We start from the raw sequence: 17,736 nt of genomic DNA on the forward strand, positions 1-17,736 counted from the left end.
GAATCAGAGGTATGAGCCAAGTCAGATATTAAGTGCCCAATAGGCTCCTCTTTCATTTGTTGAGGTAACTATTGAGATGGATGCTGCGGGAAGTAGATGGAAAGGTGAGGGGTAAAGTATATGAGTGATTAAGGTTACACGAAACCTTGGTGGGTCATTGATGAATAGAAGGAAGAGAGTTAGTGACAGACCAATGCCCTAAGGAACACCATTAATGATAGCTCGAGGAGAAGAACAGTGGCTGTCTACAACAGCAGCTATAGAACGACTAGAGGTAAAGGCACATAAAGGACTGAAACCGTAAGAGGGCCGTAAATTTAAGATTTATGCCAGACTCGATAAAAAGCTTTTGAAATGTCAACCTTAATGACAAATCTTTCACCGAAGTCCCGAAAGGAGGATGACCAGGAGTCTTGAAGGAAGGTGAAAAGATAGCCAGTGGAGCACCCCTGCCTGAGCCCCTAATGACAACCAGAGAAGGCTATGATAGGAGAGGTGCTTTATTTTTTTTTATTACAGAATAGTTTCAAACACTTTAGAAATACAGGATGTTACTGTAATTCTTTAACAGCATGTATTTCAAAAGTTTTTGACTTTATTCTTAACCAAAAATTTTTAAAGGATCTTTCCTTTCACAACGTTCTTTCCGGTCGTAAGTATGGGTTCCGCCAGGGATGTTCCACTGTTGTTCTTCTCACCTACCTTTCAGACTCGTGATCACCCTCCTTCCGGGACTTTGGCGAAAGCTTTGTCATTGCACTTGACATCTCACAGGCTTTTGATCGAGTCTGGCATAAATGTTAAATTTCCAAACTGCTCTCTAACGGTTTCTATTCTTCTGTGCCATTATCTATAGCTTCCTGTCTGTTCGTACTATAGCTCTGCTGTAGAATGCCACCGATCTTTTTCTAGAGCTATCAATAGTGGTGTTCCTCAGGGTTCTGTCCTATCACCAACTCCCTTTCCTTGGTTCATCAATGACCTTCTATGCTGTACATCTAACCCCATCCACTCATATGCTGATGACTCCACCCTTCACCTTTCCATTCACTGTCCACAGCATCCATCTCAGCACTTACTTCAACAAACAAGGAATGAGGCTATGGTACACCTGATGCCTGACTTTGTTCATATCTGATTGGGGTAAAAGTAATCTTGTTGTTTTTAATGCATTAAAAGCTAAGTTCTTACATCTATCAACCCGACAAAATCTTCCACATGAGTACCATCTACTTTTCAACAATATCCAGCTTCATCCTGCATCATCTTAAAACACGCTTGGGGCCTCATTGTGTCGGGATTTATCATGGAAATAACATATTACTCTCTTGTAAAATCTGCCTCCAAGAGACTAGGTGTGCTAAGCCGACTCCGTGCCTTCTTTAACCCTACATACTTGTTGACTTCACACACGGACATTATTCATCCCTGTGTAGAGTACAATTCTAGTGTGTGGTCAGACTCCTCATATAGGCTACAGTTCTTCTCAACAAGGTGGAGTCAAAAGCTTTTCGTCTCATCAACTCTCCTCCTCCTACTAGCTCCCTTCAACCTCTGTATCTTTGCTGCATTGTTGCATCTTTATGTCTTTTCAGTCGCTACTTCAATGGTCACTGCTCCTTTGAACTGTATGGTTGCATCCCCCCTCCACTATGGCGGGCGCGTAGTACCCGTCTAATGACAAAATCTCATCCCTTTTCTGTCCAACTCTCTAATGCAAGAGTTAACCGTTACTCCCAGTCTTTCACTTATGCAACAGATCACCTCTGGAACTGTCTCCCTCTGTCTGTACTTTCTACTGTCTATAATCTCCAGTCTTTCAAACGCAGTGTGTCCAGGGACTTCAAAAGGAACAGTCTTGAATCTGACTCTCTTATCTTGTGTTTATTTTTTCTTGGAAGGAGAAATTTACAGGTTCCTGCCTTTTGTTGATTCTTCCTTGGATTAGAAAGACAGGAAGACGGTTAGAAGACTGAAAATGACCAACCTTCCATAACAGGAAAATTCCAGCAAAAAGGAAAGGTATAAATTGACAGACAAAGGCGACAGAGTTTAACTAGGCAGGATGCAATCACACAAGAACAGTACTTGAGGACAACTGAAGGGACCTCATCAGCACCCCATCAGGCCCATATGCCTTGACAGAAAACACATCAACTGAAGAAATTTTAATGTCAGCCTTGAGGAGTAAGAGGGAGGATGTGATAGTGGAACAGCACCAGAATCGTCTAAGGTGGAAATGAAGGAGAAAATCTGAGCAAAGAGTTCTGCTTTACAGTAGAAGAAACAGTTGCAGAGTCGTCAGAGTGGAAAATAGGAGGAAAGTATAACGAAGTAAAGTTGTTAGAAAGGTAGTTGGCAAGTATCAGAAGGAGGAGGAGGAATTTGAGTTAGTACAACTGATATTATATTTAGCAGAGTGATGGACGGACTTACACGATTCCAGCCAGAAACGTAAAAGCCATGAGCTCCAGGGATGGGTTGTCTCTGGCACCTTTTTGAAGGCCCTCTCCTTGATGTGGGTGGCATTTGAACAAGCGTAATTAAAGATTTTTCTTTTTCATTAGTCACAGGATAAAAGAGAGAAATGTATGTTTCCATACCAGAGAGAATAACCTATGTAATGCGTGAGACACACTCATATGATTCTCGGCCATCGAAGCAAATATCATTCCAGGGAAAAAAAATATGTACTCTCTGAGGTCCTCCCAATCAGCAGTTTCAAAATGCCAAAGTCGCCGCTTATTGGGATGGTTCACAGGCCTTACTGAGGTGACAGGATAGTTAAGGTGATAAGTGTGCAATCAGAGGAGCCCATTGGAGAAAAAGCATTAACAGCATAAGCAGAAGGATTAGGTGCAAGGAACAGGTCAGGTTTGTTGGGACTCTCTACAAGACTGTTAGCAATATTGGTAGGGTTCTGTCCAAGCTGCTCTTGGTCATTAAGGATAGAAAAGATGAAGCCTTGTAGGTGGATCAGTGATAAAAGAGGAGAGCCAAAGGTGGTGTTGAACACTGAATCACCTAGTACTTCAGGGAAAGAAGAAACTGACAAGATGTTCCATCTTAGAAATAAAATTGTCTAAAGAATTTCTCACCATCAGCAGAAGTAGCAGATAAGGAATGACACAGATATACTTAGTCAGAGAATGGAAGGATAGCCGATGCTAGAGACTAGAGAAATCAGAAGACTGAAGTACAGGAACATGATTTTTTTTTTTTTTTTTTTATGCGAGGAAGAAGGAACCAAAGGCCATGAGCCCGCAGTAACAGTTCCCTCCAAGAGAAAAACAAAATACAATAGAGAGCCAAATTCAAGATCCGATCATTTTGAGATGCCTGGACACACTGCGTTTGAAAGACTGGAGATCATAGGCAGGAGGAAATACAGACAGAGGGAGACAGTTCCAGAGCTGACCTGATGCATAAATGAAAGACTGGGAGTAACGGTTAACTCTTCCATTAGAGAGTTGGACAGAAAAGGGATGAGAGTTTGCTGCCAGACGGGTGCTACGCGCCCGCCGTAGAGGTGGAGGAATGCAAGCAGACAGTTCAGAGGAGCAGTGACCATTAAAGTAGCGATAGAAAAGAGATAAAGATGCAACAGTGCGGCGAAGAGACAGAGGTTGAAGGGAGTCAGTAAGAGGAGGAGAGTTAATGAGATGAAAAGCCTTTGACTCCACCCTATTGAGAAGAGCTGTATGTGGGGAGCCTCCCCACACATGAGAGTTGTACTCCACACAGGGGCGGATAAAACCCCTGTATAGAGTCAACAATTGTGCAGGAAGTAAAGAAAGAGCGGAGTCGGCTTAGCACACCCAATCTCTTGGAAGCAGATTTTACAAGAGATGTAATATGATCTTTCCAAGATAAGTCCCGAGTAAATGAAACCCCAAGCATGTTCAAGGATGATGCAGGATTAATCTGAATATTATTAAACATTAGTGGGTATATCTGTGGAAGATTTTGTCGGGTTGATAGGTGTAAGAACTGAGTCTTTGATGCATTAAAGACAACCATATTATTTTTACCCCAGTCAGAGATATGAGCCAAGTCAGACATTAGGTGTGCCATAGCCTCATCCCTTGTTTCTTGAAGTAACTGTTGAGATGGGCGTTGTGGGAACCGAATGGAAAGGTGAAGGGTGGAGTCATCAGCGTATGAGTGGATAGGGTTAGATGTACAGCTTAGAAGATCATTGATGAATAAAAGGAAGAGAGTTGGTGATAGGACAGAGCCCTGAGGAACACCACTGTTGATAGATCTAGGAGAAGAACGATGGCCGTCTACGACAGCGGCTATAGAACGACCAGAAAGGAAGCTAGCGATGAAGGCACAGATAGAAGGATAGAAACCGTAGGAGGGCAGTTTGGAAATTAAAGATTTATGCCAGACTCGATCGAAAGCCTTTGAGATGTCAAGTGCAATGGCAAAGCTTTCGCCAAAGTCCCGAAAGGAGGATGACCAGGAGTCTGAAAGGTAGGTGAGAAGATCGCCAGTGGAGCGTCCCTGACGGAACCCATACTGACGATCGGAAAGAAGGTTGTGATAGGAAAGATGCCTTAAAATTTTTTTTTATTAAGAATTGACTCGAAAACTTTTGAAATACAGGACGTTAAAGCAATTGGACGATAGTTGGAGGGTTGGGAGTGGTCACCCTTCTTTGGGACTGGCTGAATGAGAGCAAACTTCCAGCAAGAAGGAAAGGTACAAGTTGACAGACAAAGGCGAAATAGTTTGCCTAGGCAGGGTGTAAGCACAGAAGCACAGTTTTTGAGAACAACAGGAGGGACCCCATCAGGCCCATATGCCTTGTTAGTACTGAGGCCAGTAATGGCAGAAAATACATCAACTGAAGAAATTTTAATGTCAGCCATGAGGAAGTCAGAGGGGGGAAGTGATGGAGGAACAGCACCGGAATCGTCTAAGGTGGAATTGGAGGAGAAAGTCTGTGCGAAGAGATCTGCTTTATCAGTAGAAGAAATAGCTACAGAACCATCAGAGTAGAAAAGAGGCGGGAAGGATGATGAGGTAAAGTTGTTAGAAAGATTTTTGGCAAGGTGCCAGAAGGAGCGGGAAGAATTCGAGTTGGAGAGTTGAGAGCATTTAGTACTTACACGATGTGTTGTTATCTACATTTACACAACACCCACTTTTTGCTTTGAAGTGAGTATAGAGAAAGTAGGAGGACACAGAGAAGCTTTAAGTCGCCTTATGCAGCTGAGTCTCAGTACTGAGCAGAAGGTGACGTTTAGAGGAAGCGAGGTGGCGTTCAGCAGAGATAAAATTAAAGGAAAGGGTGCGCATGAGCATAAATAAATATCACAACAAAACCAGTCTACACTAATATTACACTATGTTACCGTAGCAGATATTTGCATCTGTAATGCAAGTTCACGTCCACTGTAACCTGAAAATACTTTATTCCTGAGACTTGTATTGCGAGTTCATCCACCATATCCTGAAATAATTTCCTTACACCAGTACATTTCTTATATACTGAATTCTTCTGTGGTAAAATTACTTGTTAGGTTAATTTCTTAGTGTACTAGAGTAATAGCACACAACGTTTACTCATTCATTATTACAACAAATCCAATTTGCAAGTATATGGCACTGTATTACCACAACACACATTTGCAGTTGTATGCATTTTCACTAGCAGTGTAACCTGAGTGCTTTCTTAAACTCATACCTTTCTTATATTTTAAACTATAAATTATTATATAGTACGATTACTACTGTATATACACTATTTACACTTTCCCACACACCAGTGACTGAAGAAATCTCCTTTAATTAACTCACTGCACTGGCAGAGCAGTTCCTTGTGAACCTGCTGCCGTCACTGACAGTTCAGGCAGATGTGGCACTACCTATGCAGTTTTTTAACCAGAAGGTCCCCAGGTTCATCATGCGGTGACACGTGAGGTAGTCTGCCTGGGTGACCCTGTCAGGCATTACTAAAGCACTGCGTCCTTGGTGCAGCAGTTATGCCAGCAACCTGTCTGAACAGTATGAATGCATTCACAACACTGATAGCAGAAAGGTGTAGGAACACCTTGTATAGTCAGCCAATAAAGTCGTGTCTCGTTCCGAACCCAATAAATATTCGAACAGATTAGTCGAAGCAGCAGGGATAGCTTCACAAGTCTGGCAACTGTGTCAGACCAGACGGTGGTGGGGTGAGTGGTTTGGGGTGCCATGTATTACTGTCGGGTGGAAATTGTTGGGAATAACATACTGGGTAATAGGGTTATGGTCAACTTTAATCACTATTATATCACTAAATGTCTTCATATGCATCATCATGAGTTTACATGTAATCAAAATATACTGCAGTTTCATATTCATGGGTTATGTCCAATTCATCTTTTATATTTGTAATACTTCAGAAGATGGAATAACGGTGGAATACGTTTCATAACAAGTGTGTGGAATTCAATGAAACGTCACGATTATGATATAAAACAGCATTTAATAGTGATAACTAGAATCTCCCCTCTCTTTCTCGTCGTCCAGTATAGGTAACTGAATGACTTTGAAGATATGACTATATGCTGGTGGGTGTATATCTTGGTTTCATCACCTTGCGTAACACCTGTGGCTGGGTTACCCCACAGATATAAATAAGACTAGATGCCGCATCGCCCATTCTTCAGTACAGCAGCGGTGCGTCTGTGCAGCCGCCATCTTGGAGCGGTCAAGCATGTAATAGTGGAGCTTGTTTTAGAGTAAATTCAGACTATGAGAATGAATGTTGTTGTGGACGAGGTGGTGATGGTGGTTATTGCTGTGGTGGTGGTGATGGTGGTTATTGTTGTGGTGATGGTGATGGTGGTTATTGCTGTGGTGGTGGTGATGGTGGTTATTGTTGTGGTGATGGTGATGGTGGTTATTGCTATGGTGGTGGTGATGGTGGTTATTGTTGTGGTGGTGGTGATGGTGGTTATTGTTGTGGTGGTGGTGATGGTGGTTATTGCTGTGGTGGTGGTGATGGTGGTTATTGTTGTGGTGATGGTGATGGTGGTTATTGTTGTGGTGGTGGTGATGATGGATTTTGTTGTGGTGGTAATGGTGATTTTGTTGTGGTGGTGGAATGGTGGTTATTGTATTGGTAGTGGTGGTTGTTGCTGTTATGGTGGTGGTGGTGATAGTGGTTTTTGTTGTTGTGGTGGTGGTGATGATGGTGATTTTTATTGTGGTGATGGTGATGGTGATGGTGGTTTTGTTGTTGTTGTGGTGGTGATGGTAATTGTTGTGATGGTGGTGATTGTTCTGTTGGTGGTGATTGTTGTGGTGGTTGTTGTTGTTGTGGTTGTTGTTGTTGCGGTGGTGGTGGTTGTTATTGTTGTGGTGGTAGTTGTTGTTGTGGTGGTGGTGGTGGTTGATATTGTTGTGGTGGTGTGGTGGTGGTGGTGGTTGATATTGTTGTGGTGGTTGTTGTTGTGGTGTTGTTGCTGTGGTTGTTGTTGTTGTGGTGGTGTTGTTGTGGTGGTGGTGGTTGATATTGTTGTTGTGGTGGTTGTTGTTGTGGTGGTGGTGTTGTGGTGGTGGTGGTTGTTGTGGTGGTGTTGTTGTTGTGGTGGTGTTGTTGTTGTGGTGGTGGTTGATGTTGTGGTGTTGTTGTTGTGGTGGTGGTGGTTGTTGTTGTGGTGGTGGTTGTTGTTGTGGTGGTGGTTAGGATACAAAACCCACACTGGCAGTGTTTCCGTCTGGCTGTGTGGGTTTTTGTATCCTGTTTTAGGTCAGGGATAGTGTGACTCTTCAGCCGCCTGTGGTGGTTGTTGTTGTTGTGGTGGTTCTTGTGGTGGTGGTTGTTGTTGTTGTGGTGGTGGTTGTTGTGGTTGTTGTTGTTGTGGTGGTTGTTGTTGTGGTGGTGGTGGTGGTTGTGGTGGTGGTGGTGGTTGTTGTGGTGATTGTTGTTGTGATGGTTGTGGTTATTTTTGTTGTGGTGGTGGTTATGGTAGTTATGGCGGTGGATGTGGTGGTGAAGGCTGTGGTGGTGAATGTGGTTGTTGTTGTGGTGGTGGTTGTTGTTGTGGTGATAGTTGTTGTGGTGGTTGTTGTTGTCGTGGTGATAGTTGTTGTGGTGGTTGTTGTTGTTGTGGTGATAGTTGTTGTTGTGGTGGTGGTTGTTGTTTTGGTGGTGGTGGTGGTGGTTGTCGTTGTGGTGATAGTTGTTGTTGTTGTGGTGGTGGTGGTGGTTGTGGTGTTGTTGTGGTGGTGGTGGTGGTGTTGTGGTGGTGGTGATGGTGGTTGTTGTGGCAGTGGTGACTGTTGTGGTGGAGATTGTTATGGTGGAGATGGCAGTTGTTGCTGTTGTTGTGGTGGAGGTTGTTATGTTGGTGGTGGCTGTTTTTGCTGTTGTGGTGGTGGTGGTTGTTGCTGTTGTTGTTGTTATTGTTGTTATGGTGGTGGTGGTTGTTATGGTGGTGGTGGTGGTAGTTGTGGTGGTGGTGGTAGTGCTGGTGGTTGTTGTGGTTGTTGTTGTTGTTGTTGTAATGGTGGTTGTTTTTGTTATGGTGGTGGTGGTCGTGTGTTGTTGTGGTGGTTGCTGTTGTTGTTGTGGTAGTGTTGGTAGTGGTGATGGTTGTTGTTGTTGTGGTGGTGGTGGTGGTGGTGGTTGTTATGGTGGTGGTGGTGGTGATTTTTGTTATGGTGGTGGTGGTGGTTGTCGTTATTATGGTGGTGGTTGTTGTTGTTGTGGTGGTGGTGGTGGTTGTTGTGGTGGTGGTTGTTGTTGTGGTAGTAATGGTTGTAGTTCCTGGTTCATCTGAAATATGAACTCGGTTGACTGCATGCAGGTTTAAATTTCCCTTCTGCAATCCACCATCCTCCTTTCGGGGGATAGGGAAGCAGCTGAGGGACGTTTGCATAACCAGACAGTTGAGCTGCTCATTTCTATTGGTGTCACTCTTGATATATTCCGACGCTTTCCACACCCAAAAGCAGCAATGTTGCGGCATTTCTAGGTAAATGGTGGTCAACTTTGCCCATTGTCAGGAACACGACATCGTCTGCCTCAACCGTTCCAAGATGGCGGCCGGGCAGAAGCATCTCAATTAATGTCACGCGGCATCTAGACTTATTTATATCTATGGGTTTCCTTCACCCCTTTACCAAAACACTAACCACTTGTGAAATGCTTTTCTCGTTATTACTGTGAAGGCACCGCATACGTCTACCACACCACACATGGTATATATACAGTATATCCTGCCATGTTCAGAAGGTAAACATACGGTAAAAACACAGCTTTCTGTCCTTCATTCCGATGTCATGTGGCTTGTTGATACCCGGCGGAGGGGGTGTGGGAGGAAAGTGGGGAGGGGGCGGGATTGCACCTCGTCGTTTCATTTAACGTTTGATTGGCTACACGATCTAGGCATTATTTCTGGTTGACGATACATTTCATTATTTACAGGTATTAAAATCATGTGTAATATCACGTTTAGCACCTTTACTATGCGGTGTAATGCTAGACTACACTGCCAACAACAACTACAGCACACATATCCTTCATTACCCCACCTTCACCCCCAAACTACTCACCCCCACCATCGTCTGGTTTGACACAGTTGCCAGACTTGCGAATCTATCCCTTCTGCTTCGACTTATCTGTTTGAATATTTGCGGGATTCGGAAGGAAGACACGACTTTTTTGGCTGACTATACCACCTGCAGCACATCCCGCCTGTCATGCCAGTGGATGACCGACATTTTACCACATTTCTCGATGAGAAATTCTCGGTCTTGGCAGGGAAAACAGGGTAGTGCTTCCTACTTGGCTTGACAGTACCGCTGGGTCCTGTCCCATCTTCAAGGATAAACTTGGCAGTTACATTATGCAAAGAGAAACGCAGGCGGTTACATTATCGTCTCGCTAGATGGGCGATAACTACAAAGTCCAGCATATATCCAATCTTGCAGTCACAAGCAACAAAGACTATGATGCATAAGAGATGACGTTTGGACGATGTGTATTGGATAAATGCCAGTCAACCCCAGAACAATACATGCAACTCAACCACCACAGCTCTATGGAAAGGCGAAAAAAGTGGAAGAACCTTTAAGCAGGGTCAGAATTGGGCGGATTTTCCACACCTTTTAATTGGGTAAGGGTCCCACGTTGGGAGAAAAGTGCAGGAACCATAGTATGGCAAAGTACTGTGTAATGTGCCATGTACCTCCCAAAGACAGGTGTGGCTGTGAGGTCGTCCATGATCTAATAGTCCTGTATGGCATGCCTTTTTTATATGTGCCATCATTAAGGTCACAGCTTGCCACACGTATAATTCACCGACTTCAACAGGATACCATTCCGTCATGTTTACTCTTGTCACAGGAAGGGATAATCCGGTGTAGGGAGAGTTTTTAGTGATAATGATCCTGTGTCCAGGTATTCTTTCACGGACAGTGAAAAAAATATATACCATGAAAAATCCACGATGCACGAATTGCCTGTCCCCGGAAAATGTGACCAAATACCTGCCTGAGGATCATCAAACGCAGCCTCTGCGGGCCGAAACCCTTTCCCCTCCTTTCACACAGGAATTTTGATTGTACCCAAACGTGGCTTACGGGAACTAGGGCAATAGGCACGTGCACCACGTACACCTCGGCCACAGACATGAGTAAATCTCTGTTATTCTTCAGGAGTCCGTATTCCCCTTTGTAATTTAAGTGTACTGTCATTTGTGTCGAGTCCCCATTGCCTTACCAGAGTAGGCTTATTCTTTATCATTACTAATTATGCGCTCGTGTGGCATTTAAATAGCTTTAACAACGACGTACACGTAATCCTAGACGAGATCTTAGCACCTTCAGAACCGTAACATCTCATAAATTTTAATGAAAAATAAAACCTAAGAATTTAAATTGAGTTTTGGAAGTTTTCGTTGTGAAAGATTTGATGGAGGCTAATTTTCACTCCTGTATTTAAAAACTCTCCAAAGATGAATAAAATCATCTAGGGTTGTTGGAATCCCCCTCCCCCAAAAAAGAAAAATTAATAAATAAAAGACGCTGTAATATCTAGGTGGCTAATATACATGTACATCCACAAAAAAAGAAAACAAATCGCTACCCTTGTGGTGTGATACAATATAACATAACGACCAAGGGTTCTGAACTACTACCAGTACCAAATGAACACAGTTTCACCCTTACAAATTATTTCAGAGTTCATCGCACCCAGAGGTAACGATAATTTTTTTGGTGGGTGTACAGTTTTGAGCGATAGTATGTGCCAACCATCTAATTTTCCCAACAAGTAAATGGAAATCGTAGACAGAGGTCCTCACCGACTAAAAGCCTGCTGTCCAGTGCTGAGTTGGTAGTTCAAAGCGTTGTTGGATTGATGAGAAACCAATGAACAATGATATTATTACTTGTCCGTCCATATTCTCCTTTTTTCCCCTTCATTATAACTTGTCCATTTTTTTTCCTTTTGCATCTTATTTCACACAGCTAAGTGGCAGAATAAAAATTTTGTGGTTATATATCCTTTCATTGACAATTTTCATGCCTAGCAACATGTCACAGTGCTGATATCTAGTTACAGGTTATCATTAACGATCGAGAGGTGATAATATTAGGCCAAGTTAAAGTGAAAAGAGTAGAGTAAGTGGTCTTTATTCCGTGAGAAACTCGGCATAAGACTTTGTTTCGGCGAGAGAAAAACAGTGACAAGTATATAGAACCAATGGCTCACGTAGAAGCAATTAACTGGAAAAGATTTATTACTAGAAAACATCCAAAGCATCGAAAAGATGGCCCTATGTGATGAACAGACTATGTCGAATTAACTTTATATATATATATATATATATATATATATATATATATATATATATATATATATATATATATATATATATATATATATATATATATATATATATTTGTTAATTCCTGCTACTGCCAGAAAATTTCACTCAGGAGACAATGTTCAGACTGAGGGGTTAGTTATATTTCTCTTAGCAAAGAGGTATAGCCTCGATCAGATATAACTTCCAAAAACTAAATGAAACTGTCCCTTCATTAGCTACAGGAAATGATAAATTATACCCTTGCAGTGTCGAGTTAAGGAAGATAATTCATTTTACCTGAAAACTATAAACGTTTTGTGCAGGTACAGCATGTTGGTTCACTTGCCGTACAGTCCTGACGGTGCCCGGGTGGTGCAAGTGGCTTCCTGGACCCCCACATCAGGTCTACGCTATCTCACACCTCCCACCCTTTTCCCGGAGAAATACACCAAGTAATGTGTACAGATTACTGGCCATTTCAGAAATGGAGTATCTTATGTACTCTGTTGAAATTACTGGGCATTAGAAAACTGGAATAATATATTATTCTATCTATCTATCTATTGCCAGACGCCTCAATCCCGTTTGGGGTGGCCACAAACAAATCGCCTCCAAGTCGCCCTGTCCCCCGCCATTTCACTGCCCTGCTCCCAACTCACATCCCCTCTCTCATATACCTCTCCACCCCATCCCTCCATCTCATCCTCGGCCTCCCCTTCCCTCTTCCCCCCTCCACCTCACTCACATACACTCTCTTCGTCAGTCTTTCACCCTCCATCCTCTCCACATGGCCAAACCACCTCAGTGTGTTCCTCATAACGCTTCCTATCACATCCACATCCACACCACAACGCTCCTTTATATCCTCATTCGTCAGCCTGTCTCTCCACGTGGCTCCACAGGCTCCTCTTAAATAACTCATTTCCACTGCTCTCACTCTTGACTTGTGTCCTTCCAACAATGTCCAAGCTTCACTTCCGTACGTTAGAGTTCGTATCACAATACTGTTATGTAGTAACTTTTTCACTTCCATGCTCACTTCCCTGTTTCTTATCACTGCTTTCAAGGAACCAGCAACCTTTCTTCCCTGCTGAACCCTTTCAAGCACTTCACCCTCCAAACCTCCATCCTTACCCATCACACTACCCAAATACTTAAACGTACTCACATTTTCCAATTCCTCACCATCTAACCTCGCTGTACATTCACTAACTCCACCTCTCTCAAAGACCATCACTTTACTCTTCCCTACATTCACCTTTAGGTTCCGTTTCTTACACATTCTTTCAAACTCATCCACAAAGCCTTGCAGCTCCCCTTCGTCTTCACTCAACAACACAGTATCATCTGCAAACAACAGTACAGGGAGTTTCCAAACACTATCCTCTCTCACCAGGGCCACTCCAACATCCACTACCCTACCTTGTAATAATATATTATTAATGTATCCAAATTGCTCACGAGTATAGACAGGGCTAGAGACCCTATAGAAAGAGAGACTGGACAGTCACCATTATGTGTCAACGTGTATACGTCTGGGTCGCTCTCTCGAGTTCATATAGAGACCAGTGGTGCGGTGCTAGATACCATCAGTCAGTTAATTATTGTTCATGTATTATTGACGGTTTTTGAATATTTTTAATTCTATATTTGCACTAGGTGTTGTCTTTTTAATACATAAAGATGCAGCAATATGATACATTCCTCTATACATTACACAGAATAATATCCAAGCATACAGGATGAGTGCGTGAGTTTGCAGATGACGTTAGATACATGAATAGCCTACCGAATGTTTACATATTTTGCCTAGCTAACAGCTCAACACTAACAGTGCTCCAGTACCTCGCTCTGAAGCGATAGCAGGAAATCCTATAGTAGATAATCACTCTATATAGGTTACTGTTTGCTGAAAATCCTTAACTAAGACTTCTAAGTGGAATATGAGGCCATCAATCTTAGTGTTTTACCTCGAGGCAAAACACGTGGTCCAGCTTGTCATCTAATGTACTTTGCTTCCACTGTATTTATGAAAATATCCAGTTTCCTTAACACTATCTCCTTCAGTGTATATTACAGTATGGCAGGTCTTTTTATTAACCCCTTAACCCGCGCCGTCCCGGCGACGTGAATTAACGTCCGCACACGATGTGCACTCATGTCCCGGCAACATTGCAAGTTGCATAATTTTCACATTTTTCAAAATTCGCGCCTGATTTTTTTTTCGCCCGCCTACGCAAGCCTCACCTACTCACCGGCAGGCGGATGATCCCCTAGACCAAGATTAACCCCACCTGACCCTGTGATCCTCCACTTACCTGTCAGCAGTCACCCAGGTCAGACATGGCGCGTCGTGGGCTGTCAGACGAGGAGATACAAGTCGCCCTGGATACCTTTACAGGGGATAGTGATTCCCCACTGGACGATGACACCCTCGATGTCGATTACATGCAGCCTGAGGAGGTTACCAGCAGCAGTGATGAGGAAGTCCCTTTCCCAAGGAAGGTCAAATATATAACATATAGGAGGGCAGGGGACGGCCAGCCTGCACCACGTGCTGCATCTTGGCAGCAACACATACCATCAGATGAGGACGAGAACGAGGAAGCTGTACATGGTGGTGTATTTTCCTGGCTGGGGAAGGAAAAGATATCGCCACGTGGGACCGGGACAGACGTCACATCGCGACTGTTCCACAGGTATGTTCCTTCTATGTGTTCTGTGGCAGGAAGTAGTGATGTGGGGATGGTTAGGGCAGCAGAAAGTGAAAATGTTGGGGCGGGAGAGCGCAGACAGATTCGTGAAAGCGAGAGTGGTGTGGGGGAGGCAACTCTCTCTCTCTCTCTCTATATATATATATTAGGATAAGGCTTACTGTAAATCGTGTGCTACTGTGAAAGCAAATGTCTAACATTGAAAAGGCCAGAATGTAATGTGAGAAGTACTATAAAGGGGGAGAAAATAAATTCAGAGGTGAAAAAATAATGACATGACATGATTTACCTACGTAAATTAGCGCTACTTCTATGCTAATTCTTTTCATAAAGTATGTACTTCTGTAAAAGCAATTGCCTAACATGTAAATGGGTTATATATTATAAGTAATCACAAAGGTGAAAAAATAGAATCTGAGTTGAAAAAAGCATGAAAGGAATAGTTACTGTAAAGTTAGTAAGTCGAAAAATAGTCTAAGTTGAAAGTCATAGAACATACAGTCAGTAATTCTGTTCACGGTGTAAGAGGAGTGGGAAATTCCCCAAGGGCTCTAAATTTAGCCACCAATTATGGAATAAGCTGTCTCCCAGTGTACCACCATCCCACCTCTCTCTCTCTCTCTCTCTCTCTCTCTCTCTCTCTATTAGGATAAGGCTTACTGTAAATCGTGTACTACTGTGAAAGCAAATGTCTAACATTAAGAAGGCCAGAATGTAATGTTAGAAGTACTATAAAAGGGGAGAAAACAAATTCAGAGGTGAAAAAATAATGACATGACATGATTTACCTACGTAAATTAGCGCTACTTCTATGCTAATTCTTTTCATAAAGCATGTACTTCTGTAAAAGCAATTGTCTAACATGTAAATGGGTAATATGTTATGTTATAAGTAATCAAAAAGGTGAAAAAATAGAATCTGAGTTGAAAAAAGCATGAAAGACCAAGTTGTCACTTGGTAAATAAGCGCTATTCTTATGCTAATTCTTTTCGTAAAGCAAGTACATCTATAAAACTAATTGTATAACATGTAAGTGGGTTATATATTATAAGTAATCTAAAAGGTGAAAAAATAGAATCTGAGTCGAAAAAAGCATGAAATAAAATGATCTCACTTGGTAAATAAGCGCTACTGTTATGCTAATTCTTGTCATAATGCCTCAAAATATGTACAAACAATTATGTAAAGTTGAAAATGGTATGATGTTATTGTGGAAGTAATATGGAACATGAAAAAATACAATAGCTGATGAAATAACGATGTTTGTTATCCATCAGTGACATAATCGACCGATTTTGCTAGGGTCGCACAATGGTACATACCTTATTTCTCATTTTTTTCTGTATAAAACCCAATATACTTCTGGTATACATATTTCCAACATATGAATACATGATAATAAACATATACTGCATCAGTTCAGAGTACCCGTGCCACCATAGAAAGTGTACGGCGAAAAGACTACTCATAGAGCATGGCAGTACCTGTCAAACTTACGTGCTCCAGGTAAGCCATTTCTGGACCCAAGGGACACCTTTCTTTGTGATTTTCCTTGGTTTCTGACCAAAAGCGAATGTTTGAGCAAAAAAAAAAAAAATGGTCCAAAAAAGCCGGGACTGGGGCGGACCAAAGCTCAGAAAACGTCGGGATTGGGCGGGTTAACCATGGGACTTCACTCTCGTGACGCTCGGGAGCAAGGGATCATACTGCCAGGCATTACTTTTGTGATTCTGTGTTATTTTGAATTCGCCTGGGCTTTCAAGTGGTGGCTTGTATCATCTATCAGTACTACCAGTGTCCTGCTATACTAAGTCCTGCTAATGTCATCTGTATTTCCATCCACTGTTGACAATTTAGCCATTTTTCTCTTGTCCTTGACTCCCCTCCTTACCTTCCCTCCATTACCCTCTCCTTCTGCCTGACCAACTCTGCTGCACTACACAAATCCTGGACGGATTTTTCCACTCATTTTATCCATTGAAATGTGCCCTATGCCCTATTCTTATACAAAATAATATATAAAAGAAAGAGAAAAGGTAATTCATACTGCCATTCATTTGGAATGGGCTAATCATCACCTGACAACACCTCACGTGCACTCGTTCGCTAAGTTTCCATTTATTTCCCCTTGAAATATGCCATATGACCTGTTCTCATAATAAAACATATATAAGAAAGGAAGGGAGAAGCCTAAGTGATATTTACATTCACCTGGAACTACCTAATTTATTATGTATTGTCTAGATTTCCTGCCAATCTTTTCATAGCGTATAAATTAGAAGCTGTTACCACACTGACATTGTCAACCCTTCACTGCCCCTAGGCCACCACAGCATTCAGTTTACTGTCGTCTTTCAAGGTGAAACTACGTCCGATTCACGCCTGTCCAATTCTGCCGCTTTTTTGCCCCATGCAAAGGGCCCTGTGACCTCTACCCCTACTAAACCTCGTGTGGGAAGTGGTAAAGGGCTAAGTGACTGCTGTGGAACGTGAATTGGCAAATTTATCAATGATAATGATGGACAGTGATTACGATCTTTCTGGTGACTAAAACAGTGCAAGTGGAAATGTAAATAATGTGTAAACAGCAGGTGAAAGCAATGAATGTAAATATAACTGAACAGTGGAAAATAGTTTTATAAGTTACTGCAAGTGACAGTGCATATCATAGTGTAAATACAATAATAATGTAAATAATGTAAATAAAATAGAGAATGTAAATAGAAATGTAAATAAGCAATAATATAAGAATACGAGTATAAATACTAGGAGTAATGAAAGTGAAAGTGACAGCTTCGCTCTAACATGTATAAATACTAGGAGTAATGAAAGTGAAAGTGACAGCTTCGCTCTAACATGTATAAATACTAGGAGTAATGAAAGTGAAAGTGACAGCTTCGCTCTCTATTCTAGTTTACAGAATGAGAAAGTGAATGCCTGGACTGAAAATAAACTACTAGTACTGAAAGAAACCTATAGATAAATACCGTATATATAAATAAGTGTAATAAAGTACTAGGAATATAAAGTGTGAGTGTGATTATAATAAATTACAGCTCCGCCTCAGAATACCATCGGGGAATGAGCACGGGAGGAAGCTTGTATTCGCTCGTAATTCACATTGCTTTCACAGTGTTTTTCTTTTTTGGAATATGGATTCCAAACTACTTGAAATTCATAGAATAGTATTTGTAGTTATAACATCAGCC

At 42.1% G+C, this 17,736-nt stretch overlaps 1 protein-coding gene across 1 annotated transcript in view; it reads left to right on the forward strand.

The window, feature by feature from the left end:
* The window catches only part of LOC145395786 (ionotropic receptor 93a-like), a 131,139-nt gene that overhangs the window by 73,796 nt on the left and 39,607 nt on the right, over positions 1-17,736 (forward strand). Inside the window, exon 5 of the mRNA XM_080269323.1 lies at positions 12,137-12,265. Coding sequence (XP_080125449.1) covers positions 12,137-12,265 — 129 coding nt within the window. The remainder of the gene's footprint in view (positions 1-12,136; positions 12,266-17,736) is intronic.

Source organism: Coenobita brevimanus, chromosome 33 (genome assembly GCF_032717465.1).
Source record: "Coenobita brevimanus isolate Jiangsu-jjx chromosome 33, ASM3271746v2, whole genome shotgun sequence".
Classification (NCBI taxonomy): Eukaryota; Metazoa; Arthropoda; class Malacostraca; order Decapoda; family Coenobitidae; genus Coenobita; species Coenobita brevimanus.